The sequence below is a fragment of the Meriones unguiculatus genome, chromosome 5 (genome assembly GCF_030254825.1).
Source record: "Meriones unguiculatus strain TT.TT164.6M chromosome 5, Bangor_MerUng_6.1, whole genome shotgun sequence".
Lineage (NCBI taxonomy): Eukaryota > Metazoa > Chordata > Mammalia > Rodentia > Muridae > Meriones > Meriones unguiculatus.
Window position 1 is genome coordinate 96,095,187 of NC_083353.1, and position 23,928 is coordinate 96,119,114.

Genomic DNA, 23,928 nt, shown 5'->3' on the forward strand with positions numbered 1-23,928 from the left:
CCAGTCTCATCTATATGCTCATTTCTCTCCAAGCTCATTCAGACCCAGAAAGGCACATATGGCATGTACTCACTTATAATTAATAGATTCAAAGAAGATAAGGAAGAAGGAGGAACCAAGGAAGGATACTTAATTATCACTCTGTGGTTTATATAGAATAGAGAGCAGAAGTGGTTGAAGAGAGGGAATACGGTTAAAAAAGGCACAGGGGCCTTTTTTTTTATCCCAAGAGGAAAAGTCTTACTCTTTACCCATTTTACCAGCTGTGGAGTTTTTTTTCCCCCTCATCTTTCCCTCACTGTGTTTGTTAGACTTTTCCACATGGGAGAAAACAGACTGGTTTGGGTCACCTCAGTTAATGGGCATTTATTTTAAAATTACAAATAAAGTAATGAGGAAATGAGAAGGTGTCTGCAACTGAGCAGCCAGTCACTTGAAGAAGGAGAACATACCTGTTTCTGTAGGCCAAAGGACTTCTACTACTTCAAGGTCAGGGGTCCTTATGACCTAGATGCAGCAATCTTAGGCTCTTGTGCATGCATGCAGCTCTTTCCATTTCCTGTGTTTGCACTTTTGTGCATGTCTGCTGGCAAAGTTCTATTTCCTCCCTACTTACTTTAGAGCTTTTAGAGATATTTATTACATTCATTTGTTTTCTGCATGTAGGTAGGTGTGCTCACGTGCATGCACATGTCTATAGGGAGGTCAGAAGACAACTTCCAAATGCCCTCTCCTTCCACCATGGGATTCCAGAGCTAGAACTAAGGTCACCAGAATGAGTGACAGGCACCTTTACCTACTGAATGAACTCCACTGCCTGACAGCTTAAAAACAAACAAACAAACAAACAAACAAACAAGAGCTTAGTCTCTACTTCCCCAATGCTTTTTCTTTCTCGTATTTGTATTTTCTACTTATTGCCTGTACTGGCTTTTACTTAATTGCCCTCCAGACCTCAGGCTTCATACTGAAAGTCTAAAAGAAAAATCCGTTCAGTTTATTAATTGCTACAGAGCTGTAAAGAGTCTGCAGCAGAACCCGTCACAGATAATGGAGTAAATAATATCTTTGGCTCTGGAACGTGTACCTGGAAGGCGAGGCACAAGCAGCAAGCTAAAGGGATTCAGTAAGGAGATGTGAAAACAAGTAACATGGTGCTGGGCCAGTTACACATTTGTCAAATTAAAATAATAATAATAATAATAATAATAATAATAATAATAAAATAGCACCACGGAAATATTATTTTCCTGTAGAAAACCAGAAAATTCTAGTGGTTCTTAAATAAAGTGTAGGTATAATCAGGTGGGATGTTTGTCCAGATTGAAGCAGAATGTCATTTGTTCTGGGTTGTTCATATAATGTAATTTTTATATCTACGTAGTTCTGAAAGAATACATGATAGTTTTGTTTAGTGAGAGTAGGTTTTCACTGAGCTGTGTGGAACTTGGTTTCTGGAAATTAACAATGTGTATTTTATGTCAGGATAAATGCACACTGATGCTAATAGCGAATCATATTATAAAATTCTGAGAGTTTCTTTAGGGCTTTGAAGAAATACTCTGTTTTTTAAAGTGCATGTTATTAAAAGGTGATTATATCATACTCATCTTAGAAGAACATCTTAAAATATTGAAAATAAAGTCTATTTAGCACAAGATAAATAGTTAATAAGTTAATTTCATGCTGAGCTTAAAAATTCATGTAAGATTATGTTTTAGCTTGTATCGTTAGAGCTTTCAGTCTTCTAGTGTATCTTTATCATTTCAATTTATGAATGATCAAGGAACGAAATATACATATGTAATACCTGCTTTATATTCCTTTTTGAAAAGTAGGGCTATCTGAGTATGTTACGTTAGAAACATTTTCCTAAATGGCACTCTAAATAAAAGTTTTTAAATTCTCCCTTAAATATTACAATTATTCATAACTAATTCTGGGAGAAACATCAAATAATCAACAAATATAATAATAGTTCAAAAGATTTTTTAGGCATACTCAGTGGTTGATTGCATTCTGCCCAAGTCCATTCCAGAAGAACTACAGAATGGAGAGGGGTTTGGATATATCGTTATGTTCCGGCCAGTGGGCTCAACAACCTGGATGAAAGAAAGGGTAGCACTTGTTGAATCGTCAAGGTTCATCTACAGAAATGAAAGCATCATGCCCCTGTCTCCCTTCGAAGTCAAGGTGGGAGTGTACAATAATGAAGGAGAAGGATCCCTGAGCACAGTGTCCATTGTCTACTCTGGGGAAGATGGTAAGTTACCTTCAGTGTCAGAATGCTTTATCTTGTAACTTTATGAATAATTTGCTTTATAGTTTCATTTTCCTTGAGGCTCTCTCTTAAATATAGTGATGTCATTTTCTTGATGGTAGAACCTCAGCTGGCCCCAAGAGGAACTTCTGTCCAGAGTTTTTCTGCTTCTGAAATGGAAGTTTCCTGGAATGCTATTGCTTGGAATAGAAACACTGGAAGAGTACTGGGCTATGAGGTAATTCACACAGACATATAGATGCAGTAGTTCACTACAAAATAGCTTTTGTGCAGGAGTTCTTTTAAGATGACTTCTTTCCTGTCATATAACAGTAGATGCATTTTTACTCTGCTTTATACCATTGTACCTAAACAGCTGATCAAATCAATTTTAAAAGAATATAAAGGATATAGAGGCTCTGGGGATGCTGGAGAAATGGATCTATGCTCTCTTCTCTCCTCTACACACAAAGATGCACTTGGTCATATACACAAATACCCATATAACACAAAGAAATTATTTTCAATAAATTTAAAAACATGAATAGTTTATATTTGCTCACAAATTCAGAGTCTCAGTCTATATTTGGCTCGTTGTGTTGGAGGACACATTGAGGATATGCTGACTGTGAGAACACCTGTCAGGGGAAGATGCTTGCTGTGATAGCTAGAAAACAATGATACAGGACAGGCGCAGGGTCACATTATCTCCTTCAAAGTCATGACCTCCGTGGTCTAACTCTCCCTACAAACATCATCTCTTTCCAAGATTCTTATACTTCATAATTTCATTGGCCTACAACAAATACCTTTAGAATATTGGCCTTTAGAATAACCTTGTTGATCCAATCTGTTGGATCTACAATCTGTTTCAAGACAGAAATGAGAAGAAGAGGGTGTACCCATGTGGTCTTAAGCAAACAAATCACCACTATGAAATATCTATTTTAATAGGCATATAGTTGCAATTAAGTAAGATGAGTAGCCTATAACACTGCAGGAAAAAATATGCATAAAAACCTGCTAAGAGGACAGAACTCATGTGAAATATTCTTACCACAAAATTCTCAAGTGATCACAAACTTAAATTATTTCATTATTCAAACTATAGTCATTGTGTTCTTAGAAAGGGGTAAATTCAAACCCTTGTAGATCTTAAACTATGGAATTTTAACAAGAACTTTGCTTAGACTCTAACTTGAAGAGATTTAATCATCAAGGTTGAGGGGCCTAAGTGACAAGGGGAAAAATAATGCAGCTTTCCTCACTTTCTTCCATTTAAACTGCACAAAATGAAACAAAATACACTTATAGAACTTTGTTTCACAAAGCTGAATGGCTGAAGATATGTAAAGGGAAACTCAATAATCACTTATTGGTCTTCGTCCTTCAAGTTTAGTAAGTTAGGGCATGGCTATTTAGTCTTTTGGAACAACACCTTTCCAAATATTTGTGATTTTTCCTTGAACCTTTTCTTATAATCCTCTGAAGGAAACAAAATCTTTAGCTCAGGTTCCTTTGAAACTCCATGCCAAGAATGTCAAGCCCCGAGGCCTGGTGTTTTTCTAATCTCTGTACTCCTCACTGACCATCATTGCTTCCCTTCAAATTCTAACATCAGCTGTTCTACTTCCCAGTTGTTAGAATGCATCCTATGCTTTCTTTATACATACAGATTCCAACTTGCTAGATTTGGGGGCTTAAGAGCTGGTACTGAAATTCATATTCTTTTTTGTTGTATCAAATGTACCTGAAACACTGTTTTTCACAGCAAGTGATCACTCTGGATTGAGTTATTAAATATCCTAGGACTCCAAGAACTCTGAAAGAAATGGGGATAACAAAACATCTGAAAATTTGATTGATGATGTGGAATTTGTTCTGGTCTGAGGTGTATATGCCCTTAGTTAGAGTTTATAACCTTTAGATAGTTCATTAATTATTTTGGTAACCTAAAACTTCCCGGGTTCTCTTCTTTCATGGTGAGTATTTCTTGTTTACTATCTATTAATATTAGATATTTATTTTGCTGGGGAGGTTTTATCATTTATACCCATGTGATCTTACTCTGCTCCAATGGTTGATATTTTTCAGAAAGCAATAAATTTTTCATCATTTGGTTTTACTACTCAGGTCTTATACTGGACAGACAACTCTAAAGAATCCATGATTGGTAAGACTAGAGTCAGTGGAAACGTCACAACCAAGAACATTACAGGGCTAAGAGCTAATACAATTTACTTTGCCTCTGTGAGAGCCTACAACACTGCAGGGACAGGACCCTCAAGTCCCCCCGTCAACGTCACCACCAAAAAGTCCCGTAAGTGTATGCTCCAACCCAAGTCATGTATGGCATTAATCTGGGAGTACCAAACTTTCCTGTGCTCTGGTGCCATTTCATCCTTCCCACTGTAAGGCTTTATTGTTAAGTCTGTTTAGTGACTTGGTTTGTGCCTGTACAGATAATTTTGACATCATATGGTAATAACTAAAATAAGTCATTTTGATATCTTTGAAATTCTATTAAAGAAGGATTTCGATTGTGTCAATGATTGAGAGAAGGCTTCTTAAGACCAGGGCCTTCATTGCTTCCTATAAAATGAACTAAGATACTAATGTCTCGGCTAGGAACACAAATTGATTATTTAATCTTCAGGTTTCAAACATTTCATTTACATAAGCAACAGTAATATGGTCAAGGTCAAAGAGATAATTAATAACAAAGGCCTAACTGAAATTTTAATAAATCCTGAGTTTGTAAACAGCCGTTGTCAAGTAATAATCTGATGACCATCATAGCTTTGCTTCTCCAAGTTGTTTCAAAGAAAACTTTATCTTTTGAAGGGACAAGAGGTTTCTTGTAAGATGATTGCTTCTGCTGTAGTGTGCAATCTCAGCCATCACATACAATTTGTGGGTAGTCTGCCCCATTACACTAAACTAACTGTTTCTCAGGTGAGGGTTGTGTGTAGTTAAATTACCTGCTCAGGTAAAATCAAGGGTTATTATAAATGTGTTATAAATAGCATTGAAAAGACCCCCAAGATAAATAGTGTGTTAAGATGAGAGGGTGATAGACAATTTTACAGTAGATACTGAGCCATGACTCTATCCAAATATGGTATGTACAAAATTCATGTTCCTTGCCACAATTTTTCCTACATCAGAGCCTAAAGTTTATAGTAGTTACCAAGAATGGCCTTGGACTATATGAGTCCCTGTGCTTGTTCTTTCTTCTACAGCCACTCTGATTAAGTCTCTTTCCAGAAGCTTCTTTTTTGTGTGCCTTAAAAAATGTTTATTTTATTTAACATTTATGTTCATGAGTGTACACACACACACACACACACACACACACACTTGCACTTTGTTCCCCAGTTGAAACTCTCTGAGAAGGATTAGGTAGTGCACTCTTGTTGGAGGAGGTGTGCCACTCGTAAGCTTTGAGATTTTGAAACACTCAAGCTGTTCCCAGTGTGCTCTCTCTGCCTCCTGATATGGGTAAAAATCTGAGCTCTGTGCTGTTTGCAATACCATTCATTTGCTCTGTCCTTATAGACTCTACCCTTCTGGAACTATAAACCTAATTAAATACCTCAGTCTCGATGGCTCTACTGTGGTTCTGGAGCAGGTTTGCTTTACTTTCAGTTAATCTCCTGTCAACCACTGGTTTTATAATTTCCCATGTATTTATTCTCTCTGATTGAGAAGTACCAAAGGACAGGGGAAAGGTGGTTGTTTGTAGTTTAATTAATAGTTCAGGCAAAATCAAGGCGTATTAGAAATGTAAATTAGTATTGAAAAGAGCCCATTTATATGATGATAAGGTGAAAAGCTTGGGGAAATTTAACTGTAGCTGCTGAGTCAAGATTCAGTTCAAATCTTATATGTAATTTAATTGACTAGGCTAAGGTAGAATAAGCCTGAAATAAGTGTGTGTGTGTGTGTGTGTGTGTGTGTGTGTGTGTGTGTGTGTGTGTGTATGTTAGGGATGACAAAGAGAGAAAGAGAGACTGACAGAGAGACATATACACAGAGAGAGATTAACAAGAACTTTTTTCTGTAACTTGAGTTTGTTAGTTGGATTACTCATGCACCCTAAATTAAATGTATACGGTTTATACTAATCTATCATATGCCTTTAAGAAGATTTATCTTCAAGTTCTTATGAACCAACATAGTCTTTCAAATAGCTTGACTAAATGCCAACAATACTATTGGTGTTACCTAATAGCACATGGTTTCCTCATTAAGGAAGGAATATGGCTTTTCTAAGCTGTTTTAATACCTAGAAATAAGTTAATCTAGCATGCAGTGTGTGGTAGTTTGAATAGATATGGCCCCCATAGACATGTGTTTGAATGCTTGGCCTATAGGCACTGGCAATATTAGGAGGTGTGGTCTTTTTGGAGTAGGTGTAGCTTTTTTAAAGAAAGTATGTCACTGTAGATGTGGACTTTGAGGTCTCCTGTGTCCAAACTATGCCCAGTGTGGCAGAAGTCTTCTGCTGCTGCCTGTGTGTCAAGATGTAGAACTCTCAGCTCCTTCTCCAGCAACATGTCTGCCTGCATGCTGCCATGCTTCCCACCATGATGATAATGGACTGAACCTCTGAACTGTAAGCCAGCTCCAAGTAAATGTTTTTTTTTTTTTTTTTTTTTTTTTTTTCTTTATAAGCATTGCCTTGGTCATGGTGTCTCTCCATAGCAATGAAACTCTAACTAGGATCAAAGTTGATACCAGGGTCTAGGGTATTATTATGACAGGCTTGACTATACTTTTATTTGGAGGAATGTGGATTTGGGGACATTGGGTTAGGAAAGCACTGGAATGCTTTAAGTGCTGCTTAATAGGCTATAATACTAGAAGCATGGAAGACAGTGGTGTTGAGGGTAATTTGAACTATAGGGGCCTGTTTCAAGAGGTGTCAGAGGAGAAAAACTTTAGTATATTACCTTCCCTTTGTATCATTCTTGTGATATTTTGGTGAAGAATGTGGCTGCATTTTGCCCTTGTCAGAAAAGTCTACTTGAGGCTAAAGTGAAGAGTTTAGATTAATTGCATTAGCAAAGGAAATACCAAAAGAGACTAATATAGTCTCTATTGCATGGTTATTAAGATTCACATTATTATTATTATTATTATTATTATTATCATTTCAGTTTATTTACTTTATATCCTAAGAGTAGCCCCTTCCTCCTCTCCTCCCAGTACTCCTCCCTCCTTTCCCCTTCCTCTCTCCCTTTCTCTCTTCCCCCAATATTAACTTTCTCCAGCACATCAAGTCACCTCAGGACAGAGCATACCCTCATCCCCTCAGGCTAGGCAAGACAGCCTTGCCTGGTGGAAGTGATCCAAAAGCAGGCAACAGAGTCCATGCTAGAACAGACCCTTTACCCATCCACTTGACAGGCAACTCACAACCCATCGGCTCTGAAATCAACAATTAATAAATGATATCTCATGAAACTGAGATACTTCTGTAAGTCAAAGTACACTGTCAGCACAACAAAACAGCAGCCTACAAATTGGGAAAAGATCTTTACTATCCGTACATCAGACAAAGGACTAATATCCAAAATATAAAAAGAACTTAAGAAATTAAACATCAACAAATCAAATAATCCAATTTAAAATTGGGATACAGATTTAAATCGAGAATTCACAACAGAAGAATATCAAATGGCTGAGAAGTACTTAAAGAAATTTTCAATGTCCTTAGTCATCAGGGAAATGCAAATCTAGACAGCTCTAAGATTCCATCCTGTACCAGTCAGAATGGCTAAGATCAAAAACTCAAGTGACAACACGTGCTGGAGAGGATGTGGAGAAAACAGACTACTCCTCCATTGCTGGTGGGAGTGCAAACTTGTACAACCTCTCTGGAAATCAATCTGGTACTTTCTCACAAAACTGGAAATAAGCACTACCTCAATACCCAGCTATACCACTCCTGGGCAAAAACTCAAAAGATGATTCACCATACAACAAGAACATTTGCTCAACTAAGTTCACTGTGGCTTTATTTGTGATAGCCAGAAACTGGAAACAACTGAGATGTTCCTTAACTGAGGAATGAATACAGAAACTGTGGTACACTTATACAATGGAATACTACTTGGTAATTAAAAACAAGGAAATCATGAAATTTCCAAGCAAACTGATGAAACTATTAAAAAAAATCATCCTGAGTGAGGTAAGTCAGACTCAGAAAGATTCACGTTATGTACTCACTCATGAGTGGATATTATACCTATAGTAAAGGATAAGGTTCCATCTTATGAAGAGCATTTTGATGAAACAAAGCAAGCTGAGGAAGGAAATACAGAAAATGCACATATTGAAGACAAAAGGCGCATAAGCAGAATAAAAAAAAAAAATGGAATCAAGGGAAGACCTCATCCAGCTAAGCTTCCATTTTGTGAAGAGTAATTAAATAACATCTTAGGTTTAGTGTTGGTGGCACAGGCCTTTAATTCTAGGGCAAGATCAGGACAGCCAAAGTTAGGTAGTGAAGGAAACCACTGAAAAGAGAAAGCTGGTGAAAATGTAATTAAAAGAGGGGGCCATGTTCCAGCCCCAGCAAGCAAGAGAACTTGGCAGCTTCAACCATTTCATTCTGGCTGTAGAGTCAAGGATAGAGGAACAGAGTTATGGACTCTCCTGTTGTAACTAAGAAAAGTCATTCAGTCCAGTTTGTCTCAGTAGTGGCCCTACATGTAGGCCTAAAGAGGGCATTGTGTGAAGGGGTTATAGGATCTCCTTCCACAACTAAGAGAGTACATTGAGGCTAGGTGTGTGCCAGTGATGTCCCTGCATGGAGGCCCAGAAAGTCTACTGTTTGAAGCTGTGAGGTTGAAGCCTGTATTTCCTCGGAGACCCCAAGTGCTTAGAGATTCTGGAACCCTGGGATACTTCCCAAAGAAAGATGCTAACAGGGAGTAGAGCTAGCCCAAGGAAAAAAAGTGTGTTGTAGTCAACAAGGCTGAAAGGAGTTAAAGATTTGAAGAATGTTTTGACATCAGACACGGAGATGCAGTTTGGAGTTTGTTCAGCTGGTTTTCCATCTTGCTTTGGTCCAGTATCTCCTCACTGTCCTTCCTTCCCTATGTTTTGGAACAGTAATGTATATCATCTGCTATGATATTTGGGAAGTATGTGATCTACTTTTTTTATTTTGATTTTACAGAGGAGTACAGTTAAGAGATTACATAAATCTCAGAAGAGACTTTGAACTTGAAACTTTTAAACATTGTTGAGACAGTGATAGACAATGGGAACTTTTTTTTTAATTTTATTTTTTTCTTATCAGTTACATTTTATTAACTCTGTATCCCAGCCGTGTCCCGCTCCCTCACTCCCTCCCAGTCCCTCCCGCCCTCCCTCATCTCCACCGTGCCCCTTTCCAAGTCCACTGATGGGGGGGACCTCCTCCCCATTCATCTGATCCTGTTTTATCAGGTATCTTCAGGACTGGCTGAAAAGCTCTCCTCTGTGGCCTAACAGGACTACTCCTCCCTTGGGGGGTGGGGAGGCCAAAGAGCCAGTCATTGAGTTCCTGTTAGAGCTAGTCCTTGTTCCTTTCACTTTGGGAAACGAATTGGTTACTGAGCTACCACAGGCTACATCTGAGCGGAGGTTCTAGGTTATATCTATACATGGTCCTTGGTTGAATGTCAGTCTCAGAAAAGACCCTGTGCCCAGATATATTTGGTCCTTGTGGAGCTCCTATCCTTTCCCCATCAGACTAACTCCCCTTCTTTCTTATGATTCCCTGTACTCTGCCAAAGGTTTGGTCATGAGTCTCTGCTTTGACAACACTGCTAGTTAGAGTCTTTCAGATGCGCTCAGTAGACTCCTGTCATACTTTCAATGCACATCCCATCTGTCTTTCTAAACGAGGATTGATCATCTCACCCCATGTCTGCTCAATTGATTATCGTTTTTAGGTGTATAGATTTCATTATGTTTATCATATCTTATAGGTGTATATAAGTGAGTATATCCCATGTTTGTCTTTCTCCTTCTGGGATATTTCACTCAGAATGATCTTTTCTAGATCCCACCATTTGCCTGCAAATTTCATGATTTCCTCCTTTTTGATTGCTGAGTAGTATTCCATTGTGTAAAAATACCACAATTTCTGTACCCATTCCTCCCTTGATGGACATCTGGGTTGTTTTCAGGTTCTGGCTATTACAAATAAAGCTGCTTTAAACATGGTTGAGCAAGTATCCCTTTTGTGTACTTGAACAAACTTTGGGTATATACCTAGCAGTGGTATAGCTGGGTCTTGAGGAAGCACTATTCTTAATTATCTTAGAAAGCGCCAGATTGATTTCCAGAGTGGTTGTACAAGTTTACATTCCCACCAGCAGTGGAGGAGGGTTCCCCTTTCTCCACAACCTCTCCAGCATGTGTTGTCACTTGAGTTTTTCATCTTGGCCATTCTGATGGGTGTAAGGTGAAATCTCAGAGTTGTTTTGATTTGCATTTCCCTGATGGCTAATGAGGTTGAGCATTTCTTTAAGTGCTTCTCTGCCATTCTATATTCCTCTGTTGAGAATTCTCTGTTTAGCTCTGTTCCCCATTTTTTAATTGGATTACTTGGTTTGCTGCTTTTCAGCTTTTTATTCTTTGTATATACTGGATATTAGTCCTCTGTCAGATAAAGGGTTGGTGAAGATTCTTTCCCAATCTGTAGACAGTCGCTTTGTTTTGATGACAGTGTCCTTTGCTTTACAGAAGCTTTTCAGTTTCATGAGGTCCCATTTATTGATTGTTGCTCTTAAAGCCTGTGCTGTTGCTGTTCTGTTCAGGTAGTTGTCTCCTGTGCCAATAAGTTCTAGTCTGTTCCCCACTTTTTCTTCTAACCAATTTAGAGCATCTGTTTTTATGCTGAGGTCTTTGATCCACTTGGACTTTAGTTTTGTGCAGGGTGATAAATATAGTTCTATTTTCATTTTTCTGCATGTGGACATCCAGTTGGACCAGCACCATTTGTTGAAGATGCTGTCTTTTTTCCATTGAATGGTTTTGGCTTCTTTGTCAAAAATCGAGTATTCATAGGTGTGTGGGTTTATTTCTGGGTCTTCTATGTGGTTCCATTGATCCTCTTTTCTATTTTTATGCCAATACCATGCAGTTTTTATTACTATTGTTCTGTAGTATAACTTGAGATGGGGGATGGAGATACCTCCAGATGATCTGTTGTTGTACAGGATTGTTTTGTAGATTCTGGGTTTGTTTTGTTTCTCCATATGAAGCTGAGAATCTTTTTTTCAAGGTCTGTGAAGAACTGAGTTGGTATTTTGATGGGAATTGCATTGAATCTGTAGATTGCTTTTGGCAGGGTAGCCATTTTCACAATGTTAATCCTACCAATCCATGAGCACGGGAGATCTTTCCATCTTCTGATATCTTCTTCAATTTCTTTCTTCAGAGACTTGAAGTTTTTCTCAAACAGGTCTTTCACTTGCTTGGTTAGTGTCACCCCAAGGTACTTTATGTTATTAGTGGCTATTGTGAAGGGTGTTGTTTCCCTAATTTCTTTCTCGGCCCTTTTGTCTTTGGTATACAGGAGGGCTTCTGATTTTTTTGATTTTGTATCCTGCCACTTTGCTGAAGGTGTTTATCAGCTGGAGGAGTTCTCTGGTTGTATTTTTGGGGTCGCTCATATATACTATCATATCATCTGCGAATAGTGACACTTTGACCTCTTCCTTTCCGATTTGTATCCCCTTGATCTCCTTTTGTTGTCTTATTGCTCTGGCTAGGATTTCAAGTACTATGTTGAAGAGGTATGGCAAGAGTGGGCAGCCTTGTCTTGTCCCTAATTTCAGTGGGATTGAGTTAAGTTTCTCTCCATTGAGTTTGATGTTGGCTATAGGCTTGCTGTATATTGCCTTTACTATGTTTAGATATGTGCCTTGTATCCCTGATCTCTCAAAGACTTTAAACAAGAATGGGTGTTCGATTTTGTCAAATGCTTTTTCAGCATCTAAGGAGATGATCGTGTGGTTTTTCTCCTTTAGTTTGTTTATGTGGTGCATTACATTGATGGATTTCCATATGTTGAACCACCCTTGCATGCCTGGGATGAAGCCTACTTGGTCGTGGTGGATGATATCTTTGATGTGTTCTTGGATTTGGTTTGCAAGTATTTTATTGAGTATTTTTGCGTCAATGTTCATAAGAGAGATAGGTCTGTAGTTCTCTTTTTTTGTTGGGTCTTTGTGTGGTTTAGGTATCACAGTGACTGTCGCTTCATAAAATGAGTTTGGTAATGTACCTTCTGTTTCTATTTTGTGGAATATTTGAGGAGAATTGGTGTTAGAACTTCTTTGAAGGTCTGGTAGAATTCCGCGCTGAAACCATCTGGCCCAGGGCTTTTTTTGAGGGGAGACTGTGAATGACTGCTTCAATTTCCTTGGGAAATATAGGGCTATTCAGTCTTTCTACCTGATCTTGACTTAATATTGGAAGATGGAATCTATCAAGAAAATTGTCGATTTCATTTAGGTTTTCAAATTTTGTGGCATATAGGCTTTTGTAGTATGACCTAATGATTGTTTGAATTTCCTCAGTGTCTATAGTTATGTCACCCTTTTCATCTCTGATTTTGTTGATTTAGATAGATTCTCTCTGCTTTTTAGTTAGTTTGGCTAAGGGTTTGTCTATCTTGTTGATTTTCTCAAAGAACCAGCTTTTTGTTTCATTGATTCTTTGAATAGTTTTATTTGTTTCTAATTGATTGATTTCAGCCCTGATTTTGATTATTTCCAACTGTCTGCTCCTCTTGGGTGTATCTGCTTCTTTTTTTTCCCTCGGGTTTTCAGTTGGGCCATTAAGTTGTTTGTATGTGATGTTATGAATTTCTTCTTGCAGGCACTTAGTGCTATAAATTTTCCCCTGAGCACTGCTTTCAATGTGTCCCATAAATTTGGGTATGTTGTGCCTTCATTTTCATTGAATTCTAGGAAGTCTTTAATTTCTTTCTTTATTTCTTCCTTAACCCAGCTGTCATTGAGTAACAAGTTGTTCAGTTTCCATGTGCGTGTCTGCTTTTTGTTATTTCTGTTGTTGTTGAGGTCCAGCTTTAGTCCATGGTGGTCAGATAGAATACAAGGTATTATTTCAATCTTTTTGTATCTTTTAAGGCTTGCTTTATGACCAACCATATGTTCTATTTTGGAGAAGGTTCCATGCAGTGCTGAAAAGAAGGTATACTCTTTTGAGTTTGGATGAAAAGATGTGTAGACGTCTATTAGGTCCATTTGATTTAGGGTCTCTGTAAGTGTTTTTATTTCCCTATTTGTTTTCTGTCTAGTTGATCTGTCCCTTGGTGAGGGTAGAGTGTTGAAGTCTCCCACTATTAGGGTATTAGGATCAATGTGTGATTTAAGCTTTAATATTGTTTCATTTACGAATGTAGGTGCTCTTGTATTTGAGGCATAGATATTCAAAATTGTGATGTCCTCTTGGTGGATTTTTCCTTTGATGAGAATATAATGGCCATCCTTATCTTTTTTGATTAACTTGGGTTGAAAGTCTATTTTATTAGATATTAGGATGGCTACTCCAGCTTGTTTTCGGGAACCATTTGCTTGAAAAACAGTTTTCCAGCCCTTTATTCTGAGGTAGTGTTTATTTTTGTTGCATAGGTGTGTTTCTTGTATGCAACAGAATGATGGATAATGTTTCTGCAACCATTCCGTTAGTCTGTGTCTTTTTATTGGGGAGTTGAGTCCGTTGATGTTGATAGAAACTAGTGACCAACATTTGTTACTTACTTTAGATGTGGGGTTGGTGGTGTCACTGAGTTTCATTGTTTATATTCTTTTGTTTTTTTTTTTTTGTTGTGTATTTATCTATTTCCTCTGTTTCCTTAGATGTAGTTGTTTTCTTTGGTTTGGAGTTTCCCTTCTAGTAACTTCTGTAGAGCTGGGTTACTATGTAGATATTGTTTAAATTTGGTTTTGTCTTGGAATATTTTGAATTCTCAGTCTATGTTGATTGAAAGTTTTGCTGGGTATAGTAGTCTGGGTTGGATTCTGTGGTCCCTTAAGGACTGTATGATTTCTGTCCAGGCCCTTCTGGCTTTCATAGTTTCTGTTGAGAAATCTGGTGTGATTCTGATAGGTCTACCTTCATATGTTACTTGGGCTTTTTCTCTTGCTGCTTTTAGAATTTTTTCTTTGTTCTGTAGGTTCAGTGTTTTGACTATGATGTGACGTGAAGAATTTCTTTTCTGGTCTAGTCTACTTGGTGTTCTGTAGGCCTCTTGTATGTTTATGGCCATCTCCTTCTTTAAGTTGGGAAAGTTTTTGTCTATAGTTTTCTTGAAAATATTTTCTGGACCTTTGAGCCTTTTCTCTTCTTTTTCTTCTATTCCTATTATTCTTAGGTTTTGTCTTTTCATGTTGTCCTTGATTTCTTGGATGTTTTGTGTTTGGAACTTTTCTGATTTTACTTTTTCTTTGAGAGGCTTGTCAATTTCCGCAAGTATATCTTCGGCTCCTGAGATTCTTTCTTCCATCTCTTGTATTCTGTTGGTGATGCTTACCTTTGTAGTTCCTGATCTTTTCTATATGTTCTCCAGCTCCTGGTTTTTCTCTATTTGTGTTTTCTTTATTGATTCTAACTCTGTTTTCATGTCTTGCACCATTTCCTTCATCTGTTTGAATGAGGAGTCCTGCTTTTCAATGAGAGCTTCTATTTTTTTGTCAGTTTCCTTTCTATGTATCACTAATTGTGCCTCTACTTCTTTGGGTATAATTGCCTGTATTTCTATAAGAGCTTTGTTTATTTCTTTTTTATTTGCCTTCATTTGTGTGGACATTTCTTTGAGAGCTTTGTGCATTTCTTCTTCTTCTTTTTTTTTTTCAATGCAGTTTATTCAGGAACCTTGAACAATCGTCTGACCCTGGGGAAAGCCAACCCACAGTTTAAATAGCCTCTGGGTAGCCAACCCCAGCGTGCCAGGTGGGTAATGCAGATAGGTCCACATACATGGAAGCAAGCCTGATCCTGAGCCTTAGCCAAATATGGAGTTGTTTGTGACAGAGAGCACTCGCCATCGGGAAGGTGGAAGGCGGAAACCAGCTCCATCTTTAAGGCGCAGCATTCCGCAGCTCTCTACAGTTCCCCCTTTTTGTTTTAGACACATCAGGCAAGAGTAGAGGTCTGATCTCTGATATTAGAAATAAATTGGGACTTTGTACCGATGTTCATTTAGGTGTCATCCACCCAAAGAGCATCAGACCCGTCTAATACCTTTTTCTCAGAGGCGGGACCTGGGGCATCAACCAGCATGCAATCAGACATGCTCTTCTCTGGGGCGAAAGGAACTGACCCTGAGTGCAGTGCTTAGCCTCACATCCTGAGCATAAAATTTTAGCTCCCATGCTTGGGGAGACTGTCCTGCTTCAATGGCTGTAAAGGCCTGAATGGTCATGGCTGCATTACGCTGTTGTGAGACTCTAATCTTGCATATACACCACAGGCAAACCAAGGAGACCAACACCAGAAGGCCTGCTAACGCTCCCATGCCTGCCCATTCCTTCAGATGGTTGCAGCAATCCATGATGATAATCCTGTGGCTAGTCCTGCATCTACTCTGGTAGAATTTACTGTGACAATGGCCACTCTCAGCTGCTCCATCGTAGTATCGAATTCTCCAGTCCAGTTACCTAAAATATAGCTAGACAATTGTTTAGACAGATTTGCAGTACAGGAAAAATTCTCATATTGTATGCTAGTGACACAAAGTCCAGCATAGTTCCATTGACAGCCAAGTTGAGCGATTTGCCATAGGGTATCAATTTGCTCCTGCACGAGGTCAATCCTCTGATTGAACAACATCAAGCCTCCTTTTAGTTGACCATTAATTCCTTTTTGTACATCTAAGGCATGAGCTACATTGGCTTAAAGATTATTCAGGGTCTGAGCAGTCTGCACAGTATGACTCATGGCTAATGCCGCTGTGGTAGCTCCAACAGCCGCCAATGAGATGGCAGTAACAATGGTGGCTATAATTCCAAGTTCCCTTTTCTGTCTGAAGAGAGTCATAGCGTGAGGGGCATCAATGGGCACAGGCACCCAGCGAGGCATGCGAGTAACCAGGACATACCTAAATTCACTAGCATTCCAGCATTGGGCAAAAAAGCAAGTATCATTACCACAATTACTTGGCTCTATCTGGCTAACAATGAATAAAAATGGGTGATATAACAAACAGGTGTGAGCTGATAGGAAATATTATGAGAAGCCTTAACCCCTCGTTGGAACATCCTGCATCAGTTCTAGAGCTAGCAGTGGTGGTGTCCGAGGTCTGAGTAGGTTCAGGAGACCATTGCCCCCCAGGGTGAGACATGCTCCATGTAAATTGACTAACTCCATGTTTTCCTCCACTTTTGAAAGTCATTTAAGATTCTTAAATTATCTTTTTTTTGCCTTTTTTTTAAATTTTTCATCAATTACACTTTATTCATTCTGCATCCCCCATAAGCCCCTCCCTCCTCCCCTCTCAATCCCACCCTCCCTCCTCCCTCTGCTTGCATGCCACTCCCCAAGTCCACTGATAGGGGAGGTTCTCCTCTCCTTTCTGAACTTAGTCCATCAGTTCACATCAAAAGTGGCTGCATTGTCCTCTACTATGGCCTGGTAAGGCTGCTCCCCCCCCCCAGGGGGAGGTGATCAAAGAGCAGGCCAGTCAGATTATGTCAGAGGCAGTCCCTCTTCACATTACTATGTAACCCACTTGGACACTGAACTGCCCTGGGCTACATCTGTGCAGGGGTTCTGGGTTATCTCCATGAATAGTCCTTGGCTGGAGTATGACTCTGTGGGAAGTTCCCTGTGTTCAAATTTTCTTGTTCTGTTGCTCTCTTTGTGAAGACCCTGTCCTCTCCAGCTCTTACTATTTCCTAGTTCTTACATAAAATTCCTTTCACTCTGCCTAGCAGTTGCCCATCAGTCTCAGCATCTGCTTTGATAGTCTGTAGGGCAGAGGCTTTCAGAGGCCCTCTGTGGTAGGTTCCTAGGTTGTTTCCTGTTTTCTTTTTCTTATGATGTCCATCCTCTTTTCCTTTCAGGATGGGGATTGATGTTTTAGGTAGGGTCCTCTCTCTTGCTTACTTTCTTTAGATGCACAGGTTTTAGTGGGTTTGTCCTATGTTGTATGTCTATATGAGTGAGTATATACCATGTGTGTCTTTTTGCTTCTGGGACAACTCACTCAGAATGATCCTTTCCAGGTCCCACCATTTACCTGCAAATTTCATGATTTCCTTATTTTTCATTCCTGAGTAATACTCCATTGTATAGATGTACCACAATTTCTGCATCCATTCTTCAGTTGAGGGGCATCTAGGTTGTTTTAAGCTTCTGGCTATTACAAATAAAGCTGCTACAAACATGGTTGAGCAAATGTCCTTTTTGTGTACTTGAGCCTCTTTTAGATATATGCCCAGGAGTGGTATGGCTGGATCTTGAGGAAGCGCTATTCCTAGTTGTCTGAGAAAGCGCCAGATTGATTTCCAGAGTGGTTGTACAAGTTTACATTCCCACCAGCAGTGGAGAAGGGTTCCCCTTTCTCCACAACCTCTCCAGCATGTGTTGTCACTTGAGTTTTTCATCTTGGCCATTCTGATGGGTGTAAGGTGAAATCTCAGGGTTGTTTTGATTTGCATTTCCCTAATGGCTAATGAGGTTGCTCATTTCTTTCAGTGTTTCTCTGCCATTCGATATTCCTCTGTGGAGAATTTTCTGTTTAGCTCTGTTCCCCATTTTTTAATTGGATTACTTGATTTGTTGCTTTTCAACTTCTTTAGTTCTTTATATATACTGGATATTAGCCCTCTGTCAGATAAAGGGTTGGTGAAGATTCTTTCCCAATTTGTAGGCAGTCATTCTGTTTTGAGGATGGTGTCCTTTGCTTTGCAGAAGCTTTTCAGTTTCATGAGGTCCCATTTATTGATTGTTGCTCTTAGAGCCTGTGCTGTTGTTGTTCTGTTCAGGAAGTTTTCTCCTGTACCAATGAGTTCTAGGATATTCCCCAGTTTTTTGTTTTTTTTTTTTTTTTTTTTTTCTAGCCGATTTAATGTGTCTGGTTTTATGTTGAGGTCTTTGATCCACTTGGACTTCAGTTTGCCTCAATTTTCGTGGTCATTTCTCTGAGAGCACAATTTGTTTTCTCTTGGTTAGTGTCGGTTTTTTTTTTTTTTTTTTTTTTTTTTTTTTGGCTATTTCTCTGAGGGCTTTGTTCATTTCATCTTTATGGGCCTCTAATAGCTGGACAAACATAGTTTTGTGGTCGTTTTCTTGTATATCTAGTGAATTGATGTGTCCATTGTTTTGTGGGGTTGCTGGTGAGGTCATTATGTCCTGATTTTTGTTGGGAGTGTTCTTAAGTCTGCCTCTAGCCATCTGGTTATTTATAATCCTCACTGTTTGTTCCTCGAGATTGTAGTTCGGACTATGATTGTCTCTTTCTGTTTTCTGGACTGTTTTTTCAGGAAGATGAGAACGGTTCACTGGTTTGGGAGTGTGCACTGTGATTTCAGTTTTGCCTAAGTAAGGAATATGACGCTGGTGCTATTAGCCTGTGCTTTTAGCGGGCGCAGTGTGCATGCACGGATTCTCTGACTATTGCAGTGGCCTGCAAGCCGCTATTACGCAGTTCTATCTGAGATCCAGGGATTGTTTGCCTGTATTACACTGGTGGACCCGCAAGGCAGAGCCTTCCATGTTTGGGTCGCTATCCCAAGAATCCCTATGATGCCCACACTAGGGGTGTTGGTGGTAGGATCTCATCTGGTTGCTTCTGTGGAGAGGCCCTGGGTCTGGGGCAAACTCTCCCTAGAAGGCTCATTCACTCTCCTGCAGGACCAGTTGGAATGCACAGGGGTTCCCCTTGCTCTCTACTCTCTGATTTGGTCCTGCTGCGGAAAGTGCATGGATAGGCTAACAGTCAGCTCTGTGACACTGTGGCCTCAGGACTCGTTGTCCACCTTTCCTGTGTGCTGCCTCTCTGTCCTTTCCCTCTGCCAGGAGGGGTTTTGTTGACTGGTCCCGGGGTGGCGTGGGAAAGAGTTAGGTGGAGTGTTCTCAATCCCGGATCCTGGGCCCAGATCTCTCTGCCAGAAGCAGCCTGGTGGTAGAACCTATGTTTGCTGATCCCAAGAGAATACCAGGTAGGGTTGAGTGTCCTCAGATCCAGAGTTTGGGTTTCTCTGCTAGGGGCCCCTGGGTGAGCTGGAGAGAGGGTGCTGTGTCCTTGGCAGGCTGCTTCTCTGTCCTTCCCCTCTGACCTTCCCCTCCGCTAGGGCAAGCTTATGGAGGTGCTCTCAGGGGAGTGCCAGAAAGGGTTGGGCTTCTCAGTCCAATCCTGAGCCAGGGTTTCTCTGCCAGGAGTCGGGGAGGGAGGGCGGTGATAGAACTTGCTGCTAAACCTTATTGCACTGGACGCAGGAGAATCTCAGGACATGTGGAATGACCATAGTCTCAGATCCCCAGCTGAAGTTTGTTTGCTAGGAGCCACAGGCAGCACTGGAGTTCTGGCACTGTGAAGCCGCTGTGCACCTCTTTATCCTTTCCCTCCGCTAAGGCAGGGTTATGGCAGCGTTTGGGGGAGTGCCTGAAAGGATTGGGTTTTCTCAGCCCCGATCTCGGGTTGGGGTACAGACAATGTGGTCTGTGGCAGATTCTGCTGGATGCCTCCTGCTTCCTCCCAAGAGGGAGTAGGGATTTTGAGCTGGGCACGCAGCTGCTCTCCGCAAGCGGTGGGAGCTCAGTTGCGATGGTGGTGGGTACCTTTGGTCAGCGAAAACTTTTAGGGAAAGACTGGGTGACCCGTGATCAGACTTGCAACTTTGCTTCCCCGTGGGGTTTTTTTGCTACTGGGACTCCCAGTCTTTGGCACTGTTGTGCCCACCAATCAGCCTGGGAAAGTGATCAGGACACACAGCCTTGCAGCACCAGCCCAGAGACCCAAAGCCCACGTTACCTGGGTTCTCTTCCGGGTTCTGGCTGGGCAGCTGAGAGTTGACCCGACCGATTCCCACACTGTGGGGGCCTCCCCTCACCTGGGAAACACGATAGCTGTTGTTTTAAGGCCCAGAGTTCAGTCTCCTGGTCGCTGCATGGAGTGTGTTGTCCCACTTCTCAGACACAGTGTTCTCCCGGCACCGCCATCTTGGCCCCCCCAATCAGAAAATGGGAACTTTTAAAGTTGGACTAAATGCATTTTTTCATTATGTTATGGATACATGCTTGTGGGGACCACAGAGTACAAGGTGGTGGTTTGAAGAGGAATGGCCTGCATAGACTCATTTATTTGAATGTTTGGCCCATGGGGAGTGACGCTGTTAAAAGGTGTTGTCTTATTGGAGTCTGTGTTCATATTTAAATACCAGCCACGACTCTCCTTTCATTATTTCCATATTTTTATTACAGATTTAGAAATGCAGAGTAGTAAATATTCACACACTATGTGCAACAAATTTTCACCATCACTGTATTAAACCAGGACAAACATATTTCCTTGTTTTGGAGATGATGAGTCAGAGTCGTTTTCACCAGATAGAAGGTGACAGACTACCAACATAGGCAAGAACTCCCAGGGAAACTTGCTTCTTGGGTTTTCTTGCTTCTAGAGAACATTTACTCCTGTGTGGCTTGAAGCTCCTTCCTCCATCTTCCACACAGATGTACTAGGAGTTGGTATGGGTTGACACTGAACTTTCGCCCACAGGATTGTGCTTTGAACACTTTTCCCTTACATGGTTATGCTGTTTTAAGAAATAGAAACATTAGAAGGAAAACTTCCGATGGAGGAAGTAGGCTACTGGACAGAGTCCTTGGAAATTTATCATCCCTTTCTCTTGGTGTACTCTATGCTTCCAGGACAGGCCTGGATTACCACACATTCTCATCACCATTCTATCATAGGCAATTACATGGAACAAGCAATTATGAATCAAACCCTTTAAAGCTATGACCTAAAATGAATTTTTTCTTCCATTAAGTTGTTTCTTTTAAGCATTTAGTGATAGCATTAACAAAAATAATTAATCAAAGAGTTTTAAGCTCAGACTCTGTCAACACAGTTTCTCTAGCTTTGATGTCCTTGCCTATATTCCACATTGATTTTCTGGTCTCAGCATTGTGGACTCATTCCTTCACAAACTCTTCTTTTCGATATACGGCATCATTTTCATTGAATATGGGAAAATAGATCATGGACATAGTCGGTACGAAAATCTTATTCTGCATACCACACTTGCAGAATATTGACTACTGTCACATCCACAGGCCTTTGTGTAGTTTTTTCTCAGTCATATTTTCTAGAATTAAGGTGTTCTAGTTGCATTTTTTAAAATTTATTTATGAGAATATAAATACTGGGAAAATCTTTACCCTGTTAGCTGTTAGACTGTAAGCTAGCAAGCCGGTGAGCCTGTAATAATTGACCACTGTTCTAATTCTTAATTTTCCTCTTTACATGTTAATTATCTGTCTTCATCTCGATGCTCAAATTATTTTTCAGCTGGATCTCAACAAAGATTTTTTTTTTCGCAAACAACATAATTATACCCATCTTCCTACCCTGAATTTTTATTATTTATAAATTGTTAAGTGTGCATTTCTCTCTCCATCTCTCTCTTTCTGTCTTTGTCTGTCTCTGTTTCTCTCTCTCTCTCTCTCTCTCTCTCTCTCTCTCTCTCTGTGTGTGTTTGTGGGTATTTTTATTTCTGTCTTTCTTATTTTGAAATTTAAAGCATGTTTATTTATAAAAAAAATTTAGGCAATTTCACACCTGCACATAATGCATACTGATCACTCTCACCTTCATTGCCTCCCGTAGCCTTATCATCCATGCTCAATTCTTCCTCCAATCTCTCTTACACATTCACATCTGTTCTTTTTGATTTCCATACTCATTAAATTTGATCAGAACATCTTTGTGATCATGGGTTTAAAACTTTTTTCTTGGATTCTTGTAAGGGCCAGTAGTGGGTTAAAATTAAAAAAAAAAAAAAAAAAAAGGATGACCCTGATATGCATCTTCTGGAATATATGAGTAGCCAATAATTCAGTAATAGACGCTAGGCCCTGGTAAATTCTTACCCCTTCCATCACTGATGGTTGACAAGGCCTACCTATACTGGATAAACACAATTGTTGCGTGTTAAAGTTTGCATTGATTACATACAGCACAATGTGACATTTCATAGCTCTTCTTGGTATCTTCTGGCTCTTAAGAACTTCCAGTTCTCTCTTAACCCTGTTTACTGAGCCTTATCAGATATGGTGGACACTATGTTTTTAAGATTAGGCTCACAGTCATCTCTTATGCTCAGCATATTGGTTAATGAAGAGTCAGTACTCACTGGCCTTTTTTTTAAGGGGGAGATTTCTATAATTAAAGCTGAAAGATTCTTTTGTCTATGGTTATAATCATTACTATTTTGGATGCAGTGTCTATGGCTATTATCATTACAATTTTGGAGGCAGTCCTTGCAGTGTTGAACTAATTGATCTTCTGAAGTTTCACATTAGAAAAGTTTTTGAAATTATAATGAAAATGCATCATTTTCATCCTTCTGTTTTTTTTTCTTTATCTCCTCCACCCCTCTAACTCAGCTCTTGATCTTCTGACTCTCTCTCAAATCTATGCTCTCTTTTTTCTGTGGAAGTTAGAGGACAAGCTCGAGAGTCTATCCAACTACTTTGAGATAGTAGGATCTTTGAGATAGGGCATCTTCTAGGCCTATGACTTACCAATTTGACTAGAGTGGATAACCCACCAGCTCCACAGATTCTTCTGTTTCCATTTTCCTGGGTATGGATTCCAAATATGCAGCACCGCACCTGGTATATTTAATCTTGAGAACAGAACTCACGTTTGTGAACAACCAATTTATTAACTGAGTTGTTTTACAGGCTGGGGTCTTATTATTTGATAATTATGAATATATGTTTGTATCTTAAAAGCAGAGCTGAGTATAATGCTTCTTTCTGGAATTTGCTACAGCACTAAAGGATGCAACATATCTAACCCAATGGCAAAAGTACAGTGAGGTCTCTTTGAGTGGAAACATATATGTCACCACTTAGCCTGTAAGTTCACTTTGGTTTTGTGTGTGTGTGTGTATGTGTGTGGGTGTGTGGGTGTGACTTTCTTTCCATTTTAAAAGAAGTAAAAGTACTGCTGTTTTTTATTTTCTTTCTATGAGTTTCTTAGAGAAATTTTCATCAGAGGCCATGCCATGAAAGGACATCCAAAGTCTTAGAGGTGAAATGGCTTTAATGAAACATTGAAGGCAGCCCTGATTCTAAGTGGTATCCTTGGATTTAACTTTGATTTTCCGTGTCCTTGAGATGACATCAAGATTACCTCTGAATACTGGTAGCAGCAAAGAAATCTTCATCCATCATCCATTGAAACTGTCACCATCTAGACTTTCAATTTGGTACATGCATTTTCATTGTAAAGTCAGAAAACTAGACCTCACCTTTACCAAAATCTCTGCCTCTCATGATTGGATATCACAACAGGCAAAGATGTGGGGAATCCAGGGATTTATAACTTTTTTTTAGATATAGAGATTCTGTTATCTCCACAATGAATAGTGCTGCCATATGTCATATACAGTCTTAAGTTC

At 39.7% G+C, this 23,928-nt stretch overlaps 1 protein-coding gene across 6 annotated transcripts in view; it reads left to right on the plus strand.

Annotated features, from left to right (window-relative positions):
- Positions 1-23,928, plus strand: part of LOC110553555 (contactin-6) — a 365,089-nt gene that overhangs the window by 332,760 nt on the left and 8,401 nt on the right. For all 6 annotated transcript variants that reach the window (XM_060383868.1, XM_060383867.1, XM_060383866.1 and 3 more), the window contains 3 exons: positions 2,029-2,263; positions 2,383-2,498; positions 4,394-4,580. In XM_060383868.1, coding sequence (XP_060239851.1) covers positions 2,029-2,263; positions 2,383-2,498; positions 4,394-4,580 — 538 coding nt within the window. The remainder of the gene's footprint in view (positions 1-2,028; positions 2,264-2,382; positions 2,499-4,393; positions 4,581-23,928) is intronic.